Below are 14,722 nucleotides of genomic sequence, written 5' to 3'. Positions count from 1 at the left end.
CGCCTACTTATTATCACGACAATTCAATTTTGTAAAGTTTAAGGTATAATAAGCAATGAGGAAATCAAGATAAAATAAAATTGCTGCATTCATTAATACCATTATTTTCTCTTCATTCCAGTCTGACCCTAGAGCTCGATTCTTGGGCGTTTATATACTACTGTTATCGTGGCAGCTTGCTCTCGTACCAATCGTATCTGGTAAACACCCTGATGCGCCGCCATTACCTCAACCCCGCCCGAAGCCTCCTTTCTCAACCTCAGTACATCAGGTAGAAGCTGGTCTGGCAAATGAGACTCAAGAAGCCACCACAGATCTACCTTCATCCCGTCTTTACTCTCTCGCATGGTTAAGATGCCGGAAGCCTGTTGCAGATTCGCCAAACTTTGCACCCCAAGCCTTAGCTAAAAACGTCCCTTTAGTCTCCAGTGTAAATCACACAGCAAAAAAAGAACTTACTTCCCCGATTGCTCTCTCCTTTTCCCCTGTTTCTGTCTCTGCCCCCTCGCATACCACGTCTCCCTTTACAAATAATTTAGGTGACACCACAACCACCCTATATTCCCCTCCTTCGTCTGCTGTGCAATACTATGTAGATGGATATTTTCCAGCCCCTTTTGCATTTCCCCTCCCGGCCACTGTGACTCTCTCGCCTGCAAACACTGAGCAATTCTCCCCAGATCTTAAGCCCCACAATCAAAGTAACATCGCCCTACTAAATAAGCCCCACTCCCTAAGCGCTGAAAAAGTCTCATCAATTCCCAAGCCCCATCCTCCAAACACTGAACATATTTCCCCAAGTCCTAAGCCTTGCTCTACAGACGATGAACACGTCTCACAAGCCTTTTTGTCTAATGCCCATAAAAAGCCTTCTTCAGATTTTCTAACCCCCTCTCCAAATAGTAAAAGTCTTTCCCCATCTTACGTGCCTCAGACCTTAGGCACTGAGAACCTCGTCCAAGCTACAACCTTTATACCATCCTCGGTTATATTTCATTCACCTGATATTGATATCCCTCCCCCTTTAAAAACGGAATCAGTTGTTCCTTCTTCCTCAGTAGTTCAACCAACGGTACCTGTTACCTTTTCTCCACCTGCAGTTTCTCTTTCGGGAAACCCTGCCCTAAACCTCCATACTCACACACATCTAACATTGTTAAATCCAAACATTTTTCTCATACAGCCGTGCTTAAACAAACATGTTCCTGTGGTTCACCAAGCCAAGTCACAGCATGACAGAGCTTGGCCGAAGATGCAAAGTGAAGTATATCAAGCCATACCTCTTATACAGCCACAGAACATCATTTTGTTTCCTGGCCTTCCACATGTAGAAAACCTCACCGTTACTCCAAGTGCAGAATACACTCCTCTTCCACAGGGCCTCATTCCTCTTTCACAGCCAGAAACCCCCATTCCTCTTTCACAGCCAGAAACCCCCATTCCTCTTCCAAAGCCAGAGAAGCTCATTCTTCTTCTTTATCCTGAGAACTCGTTACTCTTCGTCAGCAAGAAAACCTCATTCCAATTCCACAGCCAGAGACTCCAATTTCTCTTCCACAGCCAGAAAACCTCGTTCCTCTTCCACAGCCAGAAATTCCCATTCCTCTTCCACAGCCAGAAACTCCCATTTCTCTTCTACAGCCAAAGAACCTCGTTTCGCTTCCATGGCCAGAGAAGCTCCTTCCTTTTCCTCAGTCAGAAACTCCCATTCTTTTTCCAAAGCCAGAGAACCTCATTTCTCTTCCACAGCCAGAGAACTTCGTTCCTATTTCACAGCCAGAGAATATAATTTCTCTTTCACAGCCAAAGAACATCGTTGTTCTTGCACATAAAGAGACCAATATCCCTCATCCAGAGCCAGAGATCCTCCTTCCTCTTCCACAGCCAGAGAATCTCAATCTTCTTCCAAAGCCAGAGAACCTCATTCTTCTTCCTCAACCTGAGAACCTTGTTACTCTTCATCAGCAAGAAATCTTCATTCCCATTTTACAGCCAGAGACTCCCATTCCTCTCCCACAGCCAGAGAACCTCGTTCTCCTCCACAGCCAGAAACCCCCAATCCTCTTCCAAAGCCAGAAAATCCTCTTCCACACAGCCTGAAAACATCGAACCTCTTCAACACAAGGGAATTTGGTTCCTCTTCCACAGCCAGAGAACCTCATTCCTCTTCCACAGCCAGAGAACCATATTCCTCTTCCACAGCTAGAGAGCCCCATTCCTCTTCCCATCCTGAGAACCTTTTACTCTTCATCAGCAAGAAACCCTCATTCCCATTTTACAGCCAGAGACTCCCATTCTTCTCCCACAGCCAGAGAACCTCGTTCCTCTTCCACAGCCAGAGGACCTCGTTCCTCTTCCACAGCTAGAGGACCTCGTTCCTCTTCCACAGCCAGAGAATCTTATTCCTCTCCCACAGCTACAGAACCCTGTTCCTCCTCCAGAACCAGAGAACCTCCTTCCTCTTACACAGCCAGAGACTCTAATTTCTTTTCCACAGCCAGAGAACATCGTTGTTCTTCCACATACAAAGACAAGTATCCCTCATCCACAGCCAGAAAACTTCTTTCCTCTTCCACAGCCAGAGAATCTTGTACTTCCAATCCCAGACAACTTCGTTCCTCTTCCACTGCCAGATTACCTCCTTCCTCTTACACAGCCAGAAATCCCCATTCCTCTACTGCAACCAGAGAACCTCATTTCTATTTCACACCCAGAGACTTCCATTCCTCTTCCAGAGCCAGAGAACCTCATTTCCCCAACACAGGCAGAGAATCCCATTCCCTTTCCACAACCAGAAACCCCCAATCCTTTTCCAAAGCCAGAGGATCTAATTTCTCTTTCACAGCCAGAGAACCTCGTTCCTCTTCCACAGTTAGAAACCCCCATTCCTCTTCCACAGACAGAGAATCCCTTTCCTCTTCCAAAGCCAGGAAACCTTCATCCTCTTCCACAGCCCAAGAACGTTGTTCCTCTTCCACAACAAGAGAATTTGGTTCCTCTTCCACAGCCAGAGAACCATATTCCTCTTCCACAGCCAGAGAGCCCCCATTTTCCCTCTTCCTCAATCCTGAGAGGTCCCCGTATTCTTTTATCAGCAAGAAACCCTCCCTTTCCCATTTTTAACCACCAGAGATTCCCATTCTTCTCCCACAGCCAGAGAACCTCGTTCGTCTTCCACAGCCAGAGGACCTCTTTCCTCTTCCACAGCTAGAGAACCTCGTTCCTCTTCCACAGCCAGAAAACCTCGTTCCCTTTCCACAGCCAGAGAATCTCGTTCCTCTTCCACAGACAGAAACCCCCAATCCTCTTCCAAAGCTAGAGAATCTAATTTCTCTTTCACAGCCAGAGAACATCGTTTTTCTCTTTTCACAGTTAAGAAACTCCCATTTCCTCCTTCCACGCCAGAGAAATCCCATTCCATTCCAAAGGCCATGAAACCTCCATTCTCCTTCCACAGCCTAGAACATCGAAACCTCTTTTCCCCAACAAGGGACTTTGCGTTCCTGCTTCCCACAGCCAGAGAACATCGTTGTCCTCCTCCACAGCCCAGAGAACATTCTTCTTCCACAAGCAGAAACTCTCCATTTCTTCTCACCAACCCAAAGAAAACCTCATTACTCTTCAACGTTCAGAGAACCCGTTCCTCTCCCCACAGCCAGAGAAACCCCGTTCCCTCCTCCAGAACCAGAAACCTCCTGCCTCTTCAACTGCCCAAGATAGCTTTATTCTTCCTCCACAGCCAGAGAACCTCCGGGGGGTTTTTCTTTCAAAGTCAGAGAACCTTGTTCCTCCTCCACAGCCAGAAAACTTCCCTTACACGCCAGAGACCCCCAGTTTTTTCCTTCCAACCAGAGGAACATCGTTGTTCCTTTCCACATACAAGGGCCAATATCCCTTCATCCACAAGAAAGAGAGCCTCCTTCCTCTTTCCACAGCCAGAAAATTTTCTTCTTCTTCCAATCCCAGACAACTTCGTTCCTCTTCCACAGCCAGAGAACCTCATTCCTATTTCACAGCCAGAGACTCCCATTCCTCTTCTACAGCCAGAGAACCATATTCCTCTTCCACAGCCAGAGAGCCCCGTTCCTCGTCCAAAGCCAGAGAATCTCATTCTTCTTCCTCATCCTGAGAACCTTTTTACTCTTCATAAGATTGAGAACCTCATTTCCTTTCGACATCCAGGCAACCCCATCCCTCTTTCACAGCCAAAGAACCTCATTCCTCTTCTACAGCAAGAGAACCTTATTCCTCTTCCACAGTTAGAGAACTTGATTACTCTTCCACAACTAGAGACTACTACTGATCCTCTTTCACATCCACGTAACTCAATTCCACTTCCACAGCAAAAGAACTTCATTCCTCTGTCACAACCTGACAACCTTCTACAGACAGACACCCGAATTCTTCTTCCACAGCCAAAGAACATCATTTCTCTTATTCAGCCAGAGTATCTCACTCATCTTTCACAGCCTGTGAACCTCATTCCTCTTCCACAGCCAGGGAACCTTGTTCTTCTTCCACAGATAGGGAACCATAATCCTCTTCCAAAACCAGAGAACCTCATTCCTCTGGCACAAGCAGAGAATCCCATTCCTCTTCTGCAAAAAGGTAACTTTGTACCTCTTCAACAGCCAGACAACTTCATTACTATTCCACAGCCAGAGATCCTTATTCCTCATCTCCAGCCAGAAAACGTCATCCCTCTTTCACAACCAGAGAACATGATTCCTCTTCTACATTCAGACATCTCAGGTGCTTTTCCACAACTAGAGAACCTCGTTTCTTTTCCACAGCCAGAGAACCTCCTTCCTCTTCCACAGCATGAGAACCTCAATGCTCTTTCACAATCAGAGAACTTTCCACAGCCAGAGAACCTTATTCCTTTTCTAAAACCTGCCAATCATATTCCTCTTTCACAGTCAGAGACCCCCATTCCTCTGCCACAGCCAGAGAACCTCATTCCTCTAATACAGCAAGAGACCCCCATTCCCTTTCCACAAAAAAGTAAACTTATTCCTCTTATACAGCCAGAAAGCTTCATTAATCTTACCCAGCCAGTGATGCCTATTCCCCTTCCACAGGAAAAGAACCTTATTCTTTTTTTACAGTCAGAGAACCTCAGTCCTCTTCCTCAGCTGGAGAACGTATTTCCCCTTCAACAGTCAGAATTCCACAATCGACAGCCAGAGATCCTTATTCCTCTTCCACAGCCAGAAAACCTTCCACAGCTGGAGAACCTCATTCTTCTAACACAGAAAGAAATCCCCATTCTTCTTCCACAACCAGAGAACCCTGTTCCTCTTCCACAACCTGAGAACATCATTCTTTATCCACAGCCAGAGACCCCCATTCTTCTTCCACAGCAAGAGAAACTTATTACTTTTCCACAACCAGAAGATGTCATTCCTCTCTCACAGCCAGAGAACTTCATTCCTCTTCTACAGCCAGACACCTTAATTCATTTCCACAGCAAAACCTTTTCCCCCCAAATTTTCCTTCCTCTTCCACATTCAGACAACCTCTTTCCTCACTCATGGCCTGAAAACCCCATTCATCTCTCACAGCCAGAGAACCTTGTTCTTATTCCAAAGCCAGAAAACCCTGTTCCTCTTCCACAGCACGAGAACCTCTTTCTTCTAACACAGTCAGAGACCCCCATTACTCTTAAACAGCAAGAGAACATTATTTCTCTTCCACACCCAGAGAACTTCATTACTCTTTTACAGCCAGACACCTCAATTCATTTTCCACAGGCAGAGAACCTCGTTCCTCTTCCACAGCCTGAGAACTTTATTACTCTTCCACACCCAGAGAGCTTCATTCTTCTTCCCCAGCCAGAGTACCTTGTTTCTCTTCCAAAGTCAGAGAACTTCATTCTTTTTCCACAGTCAAAGACCCCAATTCCTCATCCACGGCCTGAGAACCATATTCCTCTTCCTCAACTAGAGAACTTCATTCCTATTCCACAATCAGAGAATTTCATTCCTTTCCCACGGCCTAAGACCCTCATTCTTCTGTGTTACCATCAGAGAATCTTCCACAGCTAAGAACCTCATTCCTTTTCCACATCTGCAAACCTTATTCTTCTTTCACACCCTGTTGACCTCATTCCTCTTTTCCACAGTCCCAAGAACCCCGTTCCGTCTTCCAAAACCCTAGAATTTAGTCCTCTAACAAAGGCCAGAAGAACTCATTAACTCTTACACAGCCGAGACTCCCCTATTTCTCTACACAGCGAGAAACTAATTCCCCCTTCCCCACCAAAAACGTTGTTCCTTCTTCTACAGCCAGATACCTCAGTTCATCGTCCCACAGCCGAGAACTTTCATTCCTCTTCCAAAGCCAGAGAACTCATTCCTTCTCCCTGGCCCTGATAACCCCATTCCCTTCTCGTTTCACAAGCCAAGAACCTCATTCCTCTTTTCACAGCAGAGGAACGCGGTTTTTTCGTATTCCAAAGCCAGAGAACCCTGTCCCTCTTCTACAGCCAGACACCCTTAGTTTCATTTTTCCACAGCAAGAGAACCGTCGTTCCCTCCTCCAACAGCCTGAAGAACTTCATTTCCTCTTCCCACAGTTCAAGAATTTTTATTCCTCTCCCATGGCCGAGAACCTCCATCCCTCTTTCGCAGACAAGACCCTCATTCTTATTCCAAAGTCCAGAGAACCCTGACCCTCTTTCACAACACGGAACCTTCATTTTTCCTAAAAAACCCCAAAAAAAAAAAAAAACCCCAGCCAGAGACCCCCATTACTCTTCCACAGCAAGATAACCTTATTCATCTTCTGCAAGCGAGAGAACCGTCCATTTCTCTTTCACAAGCCTCGCCACCTTATTCCTCTTCTACACGTCAGATACATCAGTGGGCCCTCTTCCACAACTTGGAAAGACCCTCGTTTCCTTCATTCAATTATTTGATAACCTCATCCCTCTTAGCAGTAATAAGAAACTTCAAATCCTCTTCAAAGCAGAGAACCTTCCACGCCCAGAAAAATCTCATCTCTTCTTCCACAGACAGTGACCTTGTTTCCTCTTTCAAAGTCAAAGAAACTCCATTCCTTTTCCACAGCCCAAGACCCATACCTCATCTCAGCCTGAAACCATACCCTCTTCCCAAAAAAACTGGAGAACCTCATTCCTATTCACAATCAGAAGAACATCATTCTTCTTCAGATTCAGAGAACCTTATTCCCTCTCCTACAAGCCTGAGACCCTCACCTCCCTCTTTTTCCACAGCCATAGAACCTTCCCCCAGCTAAAGAACCCTCGTTCCTTTTCCACAGTCTGCAAGACCTCATTTTCTTCCCACCCTGCCAGACCTCAATTCCTCCTTCCCGTCAGGAACCCTGTTTTATTCTTCCACAACCTTGAGAACATTCCCTCTTAACACAGCAGGAACCCCTATTATTCCTCCCACAACAGGGAACCCTATCCCTCTTCTATCTTCTACAGCAAGTAAACTATGTTTAATCTTTCCAGTCTGAGAACCTCCATTCTCTTCCACAATCTGAAGATTTTTCCCATTTCCCTTCCACAGTCAATAACCTCATTCTTCTTCCCCAACCAAGAAAGCTTGTTCCTTTTTCCAATCCCAGAGAAATTAATCTCTCCTCAGCCAAATACTAATCACTCCTACCTTTTCCACAGCCAGGAACCATATTCCTCTTTTGCAACCATAAGACAGCATTCCGCTAACAAAGCCAGACAACCTCCATCCCCCTTCCACAGCTGAAAACCCAATTTCTCTTCCAACCCAGAGAACTTCATTCCCTTATTCAACAGCCAGACAACCTCATTATCTTCCAAAGCCAGAGACCATCAATCCCCTCCCCACAACTAGAAATTTTTCATTCCTCTTCAAAGGCAAAGAACTCACATCCCCTTTTCCACCAGCTATAGAACCTAATTCCTCTAACATTGCTAGAGAACTCCATTCCCCTTCCACAACAAGAAAACCTCATTTCTTCTAACACATCCAGAAACCGTCCATTATTTTTCCACAGCAAAAAACCTTATCCCTCCACAAACAAGAAACTTAATTACTCTTCCACAGCCAGTGACCCTCATCCTCTCCTCAGCAATGAAGAATCTTATTCCTCTCCACACTCAGAAAAATGTTCGTTACTCTTGCCAGCCTGGAACTTTCAATTCCTCTTCAACAGCAGACATCCTAATTCCTCTTCACAGCCAGAGAACCTTCCCCACCGCCCAAAGGAACCTCATTCCCTCACCCACATCCCTGAGAATCCTCATTCTCTTTCAACAGCAAGAGGAACCTTCCAAAGCTAAAGAAACTCTCATCCCTCTGTCCACAGCAGAGATCCTTATTCTTCCTTCCAACGCTCGAAACTTTGTTTTTCTTCCACAAGCATAGACCCTATTCTTCTTCACACCCAAGAGCCTCGTTTTCGTCCCTTTCCACAGCCAGAAAACCTCGTTCCTATTCCACAATCAGAAACCTTCATTCCTCGTCCCACAGCCTGAAAAAGGGGGGGAAAACTTTTTTCATTCCTCTTCACAGCCCAGACAACCTTCCACAGCTAAAGAACCCCATTCCTTTCTCACAGCCTCCAAACCTCATTCCTCTTCCACAGTCAGAAAACCTCCTTCCTCTTCCACAGCCAGAGAACACCGTTCCTCTTTCACAACCCGAGAACGTCATTCCTCGTCCACAGCCAGAGGCCCCCATTACCCTTATTCCTCTTACACAGCAAGAAAACCATATTCCTTTTCACACACCCACAGCAAATAGAACCTTCTTGTTTTTCTTCCACAGCCAGAGACATTGTTCCTCCTCACAGCCAAAGAAAACTCAACTCTGGGGGGCTCTTCCACTCCAAGCCCAAAATTATTGCTCTTTCTACAGCAAGAGAAACTCAATTCCTCTTCAACACCCTGCAAAACTCATTCCTCTTCCACAGCCAGAGAACCCCGTTCCTTTTCCCCAACCCATGAACCTCATTCCTCTTCCACAGCCCGAGAGCCTCGTTCCTCTTTCACAACCAACAATCCCCCTTCTTCGTCTACAGACAGACATCCCAATTCCTCCTCTACAGACAGAGAACCTCGGTCCTCTTCCACAGCCAGACAACCTCTTTCTTCTTCCACAGACTGCGGTCCTCATTCCTCTTCCTCAGCCAGAGAACCTCATGCACTCTTCCACAGCTAGAGAACCTTGTACCTCTTCCACAGCCGGAGAACCCCCACCGCCTGTTTTCACAACCAGATACACCTCATTCACTCTTCTGCGTCAGACGCCCTGATTCCCCTTTCTACAGCCAGAGACCCCCCATTCCCCTTCCACAGGAAGACAAACCTTTTTTCTCTTCCACAGCCAGAGATGCCTATTCCCCTTCCAAGCAAGAATTTAATTCCTCTTCAGGCAACAGTTTTCCCACAATTCCTCTTTCCACAGCTAGAGGAACCATATTTTTTTCCCTTCCAGAACAGATAAACCTTGTTCCTCTTCCACCAGCCAGATACCCCCATTCTTCTCTCGCAGTTAGAGAACCTCATTTTTCTAATACAACCAGAACCCCCCATTCCTCTTCCACAGCCAGAGAACCTAATTCTGCTAACACAACCAGAGACTCCCATTCTCGTTGCACAGCAGGAGAACCTTATTCCTCTTCTACAGCCTGGTACCCCAATTCCTCTGCAGTCAGAGAACCTTGTTCCTCTACTACAGACAGAGACAGAGAGTCTTGTCCTTCTTCCACAACCAGAGAAACTCATTCCTCTTCCAGTCCCAGACACCTCCATTCCTCTTTTACAGGTAGAGAACCTCATATTTCTAACACAACCAGAGGCCCCCATTCCTCTTCAGAACCGGAGATTCTCATTCCTCCTCCGGCAACCCAAATAACCCCCATCCCCTTCCAGCCCGATAAACCTCATTTCATCTTCCACAATCAAGCCCAAATTTCTCTTCCACACGGCCCAGGAACTATATTCCACTTTCACAACCAGATAACCTAGTTCCTTTTCTACAACCAGAGAACCTCATACTTCTAACACAGCCAGAGACCTCCATTCTATTTTCACACCCAGAAAACCTCATTCCTCTTCCACAGCCAGAGAACTTCATTCTTAATCAACAGCCATACAACCTCAATACTCTTTCACAGCCAGTGACCACTATTCCCTTTCTACAGCTAGAGAGCTTCATTCCTCTTCAACAGACAGACATGCCTATTCTTCGTTTACAGGCCGAGAATCCCATTCCTCTAATGCAACCAGAAACCCTCATCCTTCTTTCACAACTAGAGAATCTCATTCCTCTTCCGCACCCAGACACCCCTATTCCCCTTCCACAGCTAGAGAAAATCACAACTATTCCACAGCCAGAGAACTTCATTCCTCTTCCACAGCCAGAGAACCTTATTCATCTTCTACAGCAAGAGAACCTAATTCCTCTTCTACTCCTTCCTTTTTCACAGCCTGAGAACATGATTCCTCTCCTACAGCCAGACATCCCAGTTCCTATTCAACAACTAGAGAACTTTGTTCCCCTTCCACAGAAAGAGGACGTCATTCCTTGTCACAGACTGAGAACCTCAATCCTCTTCTACAGTCAGACACCCCAATTCTTCTTCCACAGAACTTCGTTCTTCTTCCACAGCCAAAAAAAAGAAATCTTCTACAACAGCCTCAGAACCTCAATCCTCTTCTACAGCTAGAGAACCTCATTTCTCTTACACAGCCAGAGAACCCCAATACTCTTCCTCAACCCATGAACCTCATGCCGCTAACACAGCCAGAGACCCCTATTCCTCTTCTACAGCCAGATACACCAATTCCTCTTTCACAGCTAGAGAACCGTGTTCCTCTTCCACAGCATGGGAACCGCATTCCTCTTCAACAGACAGAGGATCTTTCACAACAAGAGAACCAAATTCCTCTTCCACGGCCTGCAAACCTCATTCCTCTTCTACAGTCAGAGCACCTCATCATTCTTCCACAGCCAGAAACATTTGTACTTTTTCCACAGCCAGAGAACCTTGTACCTCTGCCACAGCCATATAACCTCACACCTCTTCTACAATCAAAGACCCAAATTCTTTTTCCACAGCCAGAGAACCATATTCCTCGACCAGATAACCTTGTTCCTCTCCCGCAACCAGAGAACTTCATTCTTTTAACACAGCCAGAGACCTTCATTCCTCTTTCATACCCAGAAAACTTCATTCCTCTTCCACAGCCAGAGGACCTCAATCTTATTCAACAGTCAAATAACCTCATTCCTCTTTCACAACCAGAGACCCCCATTCTACAGCAAGGAAACCTTATTTCTATTCCAGAGATGATTATTCCTCTTCCACAGCAAATGAAATTTATTACTCTTCCACAGCCAGAGAATGTTGTTCCTCTTTTGCAGTGTGAGAACATTCTTCCTTTTCTCCAGCCAGATACCTTAATTCCTCTTCCACAACCAGAGAACCTCATTCCTCTTCCACTACGAGACACCCCCATTCCATTTCCACAGTTAGAGAACCTCAGTCATATTCCACGTCCACAAAACCTTATTCCTCTTCCACAACCTGAGAACCTCATTCCCCTAACACAGCCAGACAACTCCATTACTCTTCCACAGCCAGAGATTCCCATTCATCTTCCACAGCTAAAGAACCTTATTCCTCAAACACAGCTAGAGAACTTTATTAATTTTCCACAGCCAGTCTCTATTCCTCTTCTGCAACAAGACCTTATTCGTCTCCCATTACCAGAGAACAGCATTCTTCTTTCACAGCCTGAGAACCTTATTCCTCTTCTACAGCCAGACACTCCAATTCCTCTTTTACATGTAGAGAACCTCATTTCTCTAACACAACCAGAAGGCCCCATCCCTCTTCCACAACCAGAGAATCTCATTCCTCCTCCACACCCAGACACCCCTATTCCCCTTCCACAGCTAGGGAACCTAACTCCTATTCCACAGCCAGAGAACCTCATTCCTCTTATACAGCCTTCGAACCTTGTTCCTCTTCCACAGTTAGAGAACTTCGTTCCTCTTCCACAGCCAGAGAACCATATTCCTCTTCCACAGTCAGAGAACCTCATTCTTCTTCCACAGCCAAAAAACCTCCCTCCTCTTCCACAACCAGAGAATCTCACTGTCACTCCTCCATACCCACAGCCCCACAAGATCCCTAATCCTCTCCACAGCTGTGCGAATTATTCATTCCTCTTCTACAGCCAGAGTACCTCATTCCTCTTCAACAGCCAGAGACCCCCATTCGCCATGCACAGCCAGAGAACCTTATTCCTCTTTTGCAGTCTGAGAACGTCTTTGCTGTTTCACAACCTGAAAACCTCATTCCTCTTCTACAGCTAGATACCCCAATTCCTCTTCCACAGCTAGATAGCCTCCTACTTTTTCCACAGCAAGAAAACCTCGTTTCTCTTCCACAGCCGGACAACCTCATTCCTCTTCCACAAGTAGAGAACCTCATTCCTCTTCCACAGCCACAGAACCTTGTTTCTCTTCTACAGCCAAAGAACCTCATTCCTCTTACACAGCCAGAAAACCTCGTTCCTGTTCTATCTCCAGAAACCTTCATTCCTCTTCCACAACTAGAAAGCCTCATTCCTCTTCTACAACCAGAGAATGATTTTTCCTTCCAACAAACAGAGAACCTCCCTCTTCCACACCCAAGGAGCCTCTTTTCTCTTTCACAATTAAAAAACATTCCTCTAACATATCCTGGGACCACAATTCCTCTTACTCTGCCACAGACCCTCATTCCTCTTCTACAGCCAGACGATCTCATTCCTCTTCCTCAGCCAAAGATCCCCATTCCTCTTCTACAACCAGAGTACCTCTTTCCATTAACACAGTCAGAGTCCCCCATTCCCCTTCTACAACCAGAGAACCTCACTCCTCTTCTACAGTCTGAGACCCCAATTCCTCTTCCTGCGAACCTCATTCTTCTTCCACAGGCAAATAACTTTGTTCCTCCTCCAAAACCAGAGAACGGTAGCCTTCTTTCACAGCCAGAGAACCTCATTCCTCTTCTACAACTAGAGCCAGATATCCCCATTCCTCTTCCACAGCCAGAGAACCTTATTCCTCAAACACAGCTAGAGAACTTTATTAGTATTCCACATCCAGAGACCCCTATTCCTCTTCTGCAGCAAGAGAACCTTATTCCTCTCCGACTACCAGAAAACGGTATTCCTCTTTCACAGCCTGAGAACCTCATTCCTCTTCTACAACCAGACACCCCAATTCTTATTCCACAGCCAGAGAACCATATTGCTCTTCCGCAGTCAGAGAACCTCATTCTTCTTCCACAGCCAAAGAACCTCCCTCCTCTTCCACAACCAGAGAATCTTACTCCTCAATCACAGACAGAGACTCTGATTCCTCTTCCACAGACAGAGAATCCCATTCCTCTTTCACATTCAGAATACCTTATTACTCTTCTTCAGCCAGAGTACCTCATTCCTCTTCAACAGCCAGACACCACCATTCCTCTTGCACAGCCAGAGAACCTTATTCCTTTTTTGCAGCCTGAGAATGTCTTGGCACAACCTGAAAACCTCATTCTTCTTCTACAGCCAGAGAATTTCATCTCCATTCCACAGCCGGACAACCTAACTCCTCTTTCACAATTAGAAAGCCTCATTCCTCTTCCACAACTAGAGAACAACGTTCCTCTTCCAGAGCCTGCGGCCCCAATGCCTTTTCCACAACTAGTGAACCTCCTTCCTTTTCCACAGCCACAGAACCTCATTCCTCTTCCACAGCCAGAGAATTTCATTCCTTTTCTACAGCCTGAGAACCTTACTCTTCTTCCACAGTCTACGAACCTCATTCCTCTTCCACAGCCAAAGAATCTCATTCCTCTTCCACAGTCAGAGAACCTCGCTCCTCTCCTACAACCAGAGAACCTCGTTACTCTTCCACAGCCAGAGAACCTCTCTCCTCTTCTGCACCAACAGATCTTCATTACTTTTCTACAGTCAGAGAACTTCATTCCTCTTCCACAGCCAGAGACCCCAATTATTTTTCCACTACCAGTGAACCTCCTTCCACTTCCACAGCCACAGAACTTAATTCCTCTTCCACAGCTAGAGACCCCCATTCCTCTCCTACAGCCAAAGAACCTCATTCTTCTTTTACAGCCAGAGAACCTCGTTCCTATTCCACAGCCAGAGAACCTCATTCATTCTCCACAACCAGAGAACTTAATTCCTCTTCCACAGCCAGAGACCCCCATTCCTTTTCCACAGCCAGTGAACCTCGATCCTCTTCCACAATCAGAAAACCTCATTCCTCTTCCGCAGAAGGAAACACTCATTCCGTTTGCACAATTAGAAATCTTTCCAAGCCACAAAATCCAACTTCTCTACCGCTAGAGAATCTTATTCCTCTTCCACAGTCAGAAAACGCCATTCGTTTTCCTCAGCTTCATTCCGTACTAATGACACAAAACACCATTTTAGTTCCACAGACCCCTATTCCTGTTTCACAGCCAAAGAACCTCATCCACATTCCACTGATATTCAATCAGCCACAAGACTTAATCCCCTTGACACAATCACAGACCGCCATCCTCGAGAGCTCCATTTCCCTTCCACAATCACCTTTGCCCTTTCTGCAGCCACATTCTTACGTGTCACCGCTACTGCAATTGGGTGCAGCTGACATCAGAACATATTCATCAATAATTAGCATTTCTGGTAAGCTGAGCTTCGAATTATTGGTGACTGTTTACA

At 46.0% G+C, this 14,722-nt stretch overlaps 2 protein-coding genes across 2 annotated transcripts; both read left to right on the top strand.

Moving 5' to 3' along the window:
* Positions 1-121: 121 nt before the first annotated feature.
* Positions 122-7,260, top strand: LOC119591213 (titin-like; the record flags this gene model as incomplete). Its single annotated transcript, XM_037939925.1, is given in 10 exon segments — positions 122-1,501; positions 1,561-2,094; positions 2,149-2,253; positions 2,309-3,094; positions 3,154-3,354; positions 3,458-3,833; positions 3,967-6,016; positions 6,125-6,179; positions 6,488-6,657; positions 7,071-7,260. Coding segments are annotated over 10 exon segments (5,847 nt in total), but the record flags the coding sequence as incomplete, so codon positions are not given.
* An 821-nt stretch (positions 7,261-8,081) lies between these two features.
* Positions 8,082-14,651, top strand: LOC119591212 (titin-like). Its single transcript, XM_037939924.1, has 9 exons — positions 8,082-8,354; positions 8,569-8,711; positions 8,803-8,934; positions 9,112-9,250; positions 9,558-9,853; positions 9,945-10,530; positions 10,677-12,116; positions 12,167-14,307; positions 14,450-14,651. The coding sequence occupies exons 1-9, from the start codon at positions 8,082-8,084 to the stop codon at positions 14,649-14,651; spliced, it is 5,352 nt and encodes a 1,783-aa protein (XP_037795852.1).
* Positions 14,652-14,722: the final 71 nt, after the last annotated feature.

Source organism: Penaeus monodon, chromosome 28 (genome assembly GCF_015228065.2).
Source record: "Penaeus monodon isolate SGIC_2016 chromosome 28, NSTDA_Pmon_1, whole genome shotgun sequence".
NCBI classification, from domain to species: domain Eukaryota; kingdom Metazoa; phylum Arthropoda; class Malacostraca; order Decapoda; family Penaeidae; genus Penaeus; species Penaeus monodon.
Note: the sequence above shows the minus strand (reverse complement) of the source record. Positions and strands in the feature narration are given on the sequence as shown.

What these genes read in the sequence shown, in the direction of transcription:
- LOC119591212 (XM_037939924.1), top strand. Translation starts at nt 8,082, where the DNA reads ATGAAGAATCTTATTCCTCTCCACACTCAGAAAAATGTTCGTTACTCT. An exon ending in TTCCACAGCCAGAGAACCCC is followed by an intron (nt 8,935 to 9,111) that starts GTTCCTTTTCCC and finishes CTTCTTCCACAG; the next exon opens with ACTGCGGTCCTCATTCCTCT. An exon ending in CACAACCAGAGAATCTCACT is followed by an intron (nt 12,117 to 12,166) that starts GTCACTCCTCCA and finishes TCCTCTCCACAG; the next exon opens with CTGTGCGAATTATTCATTCC.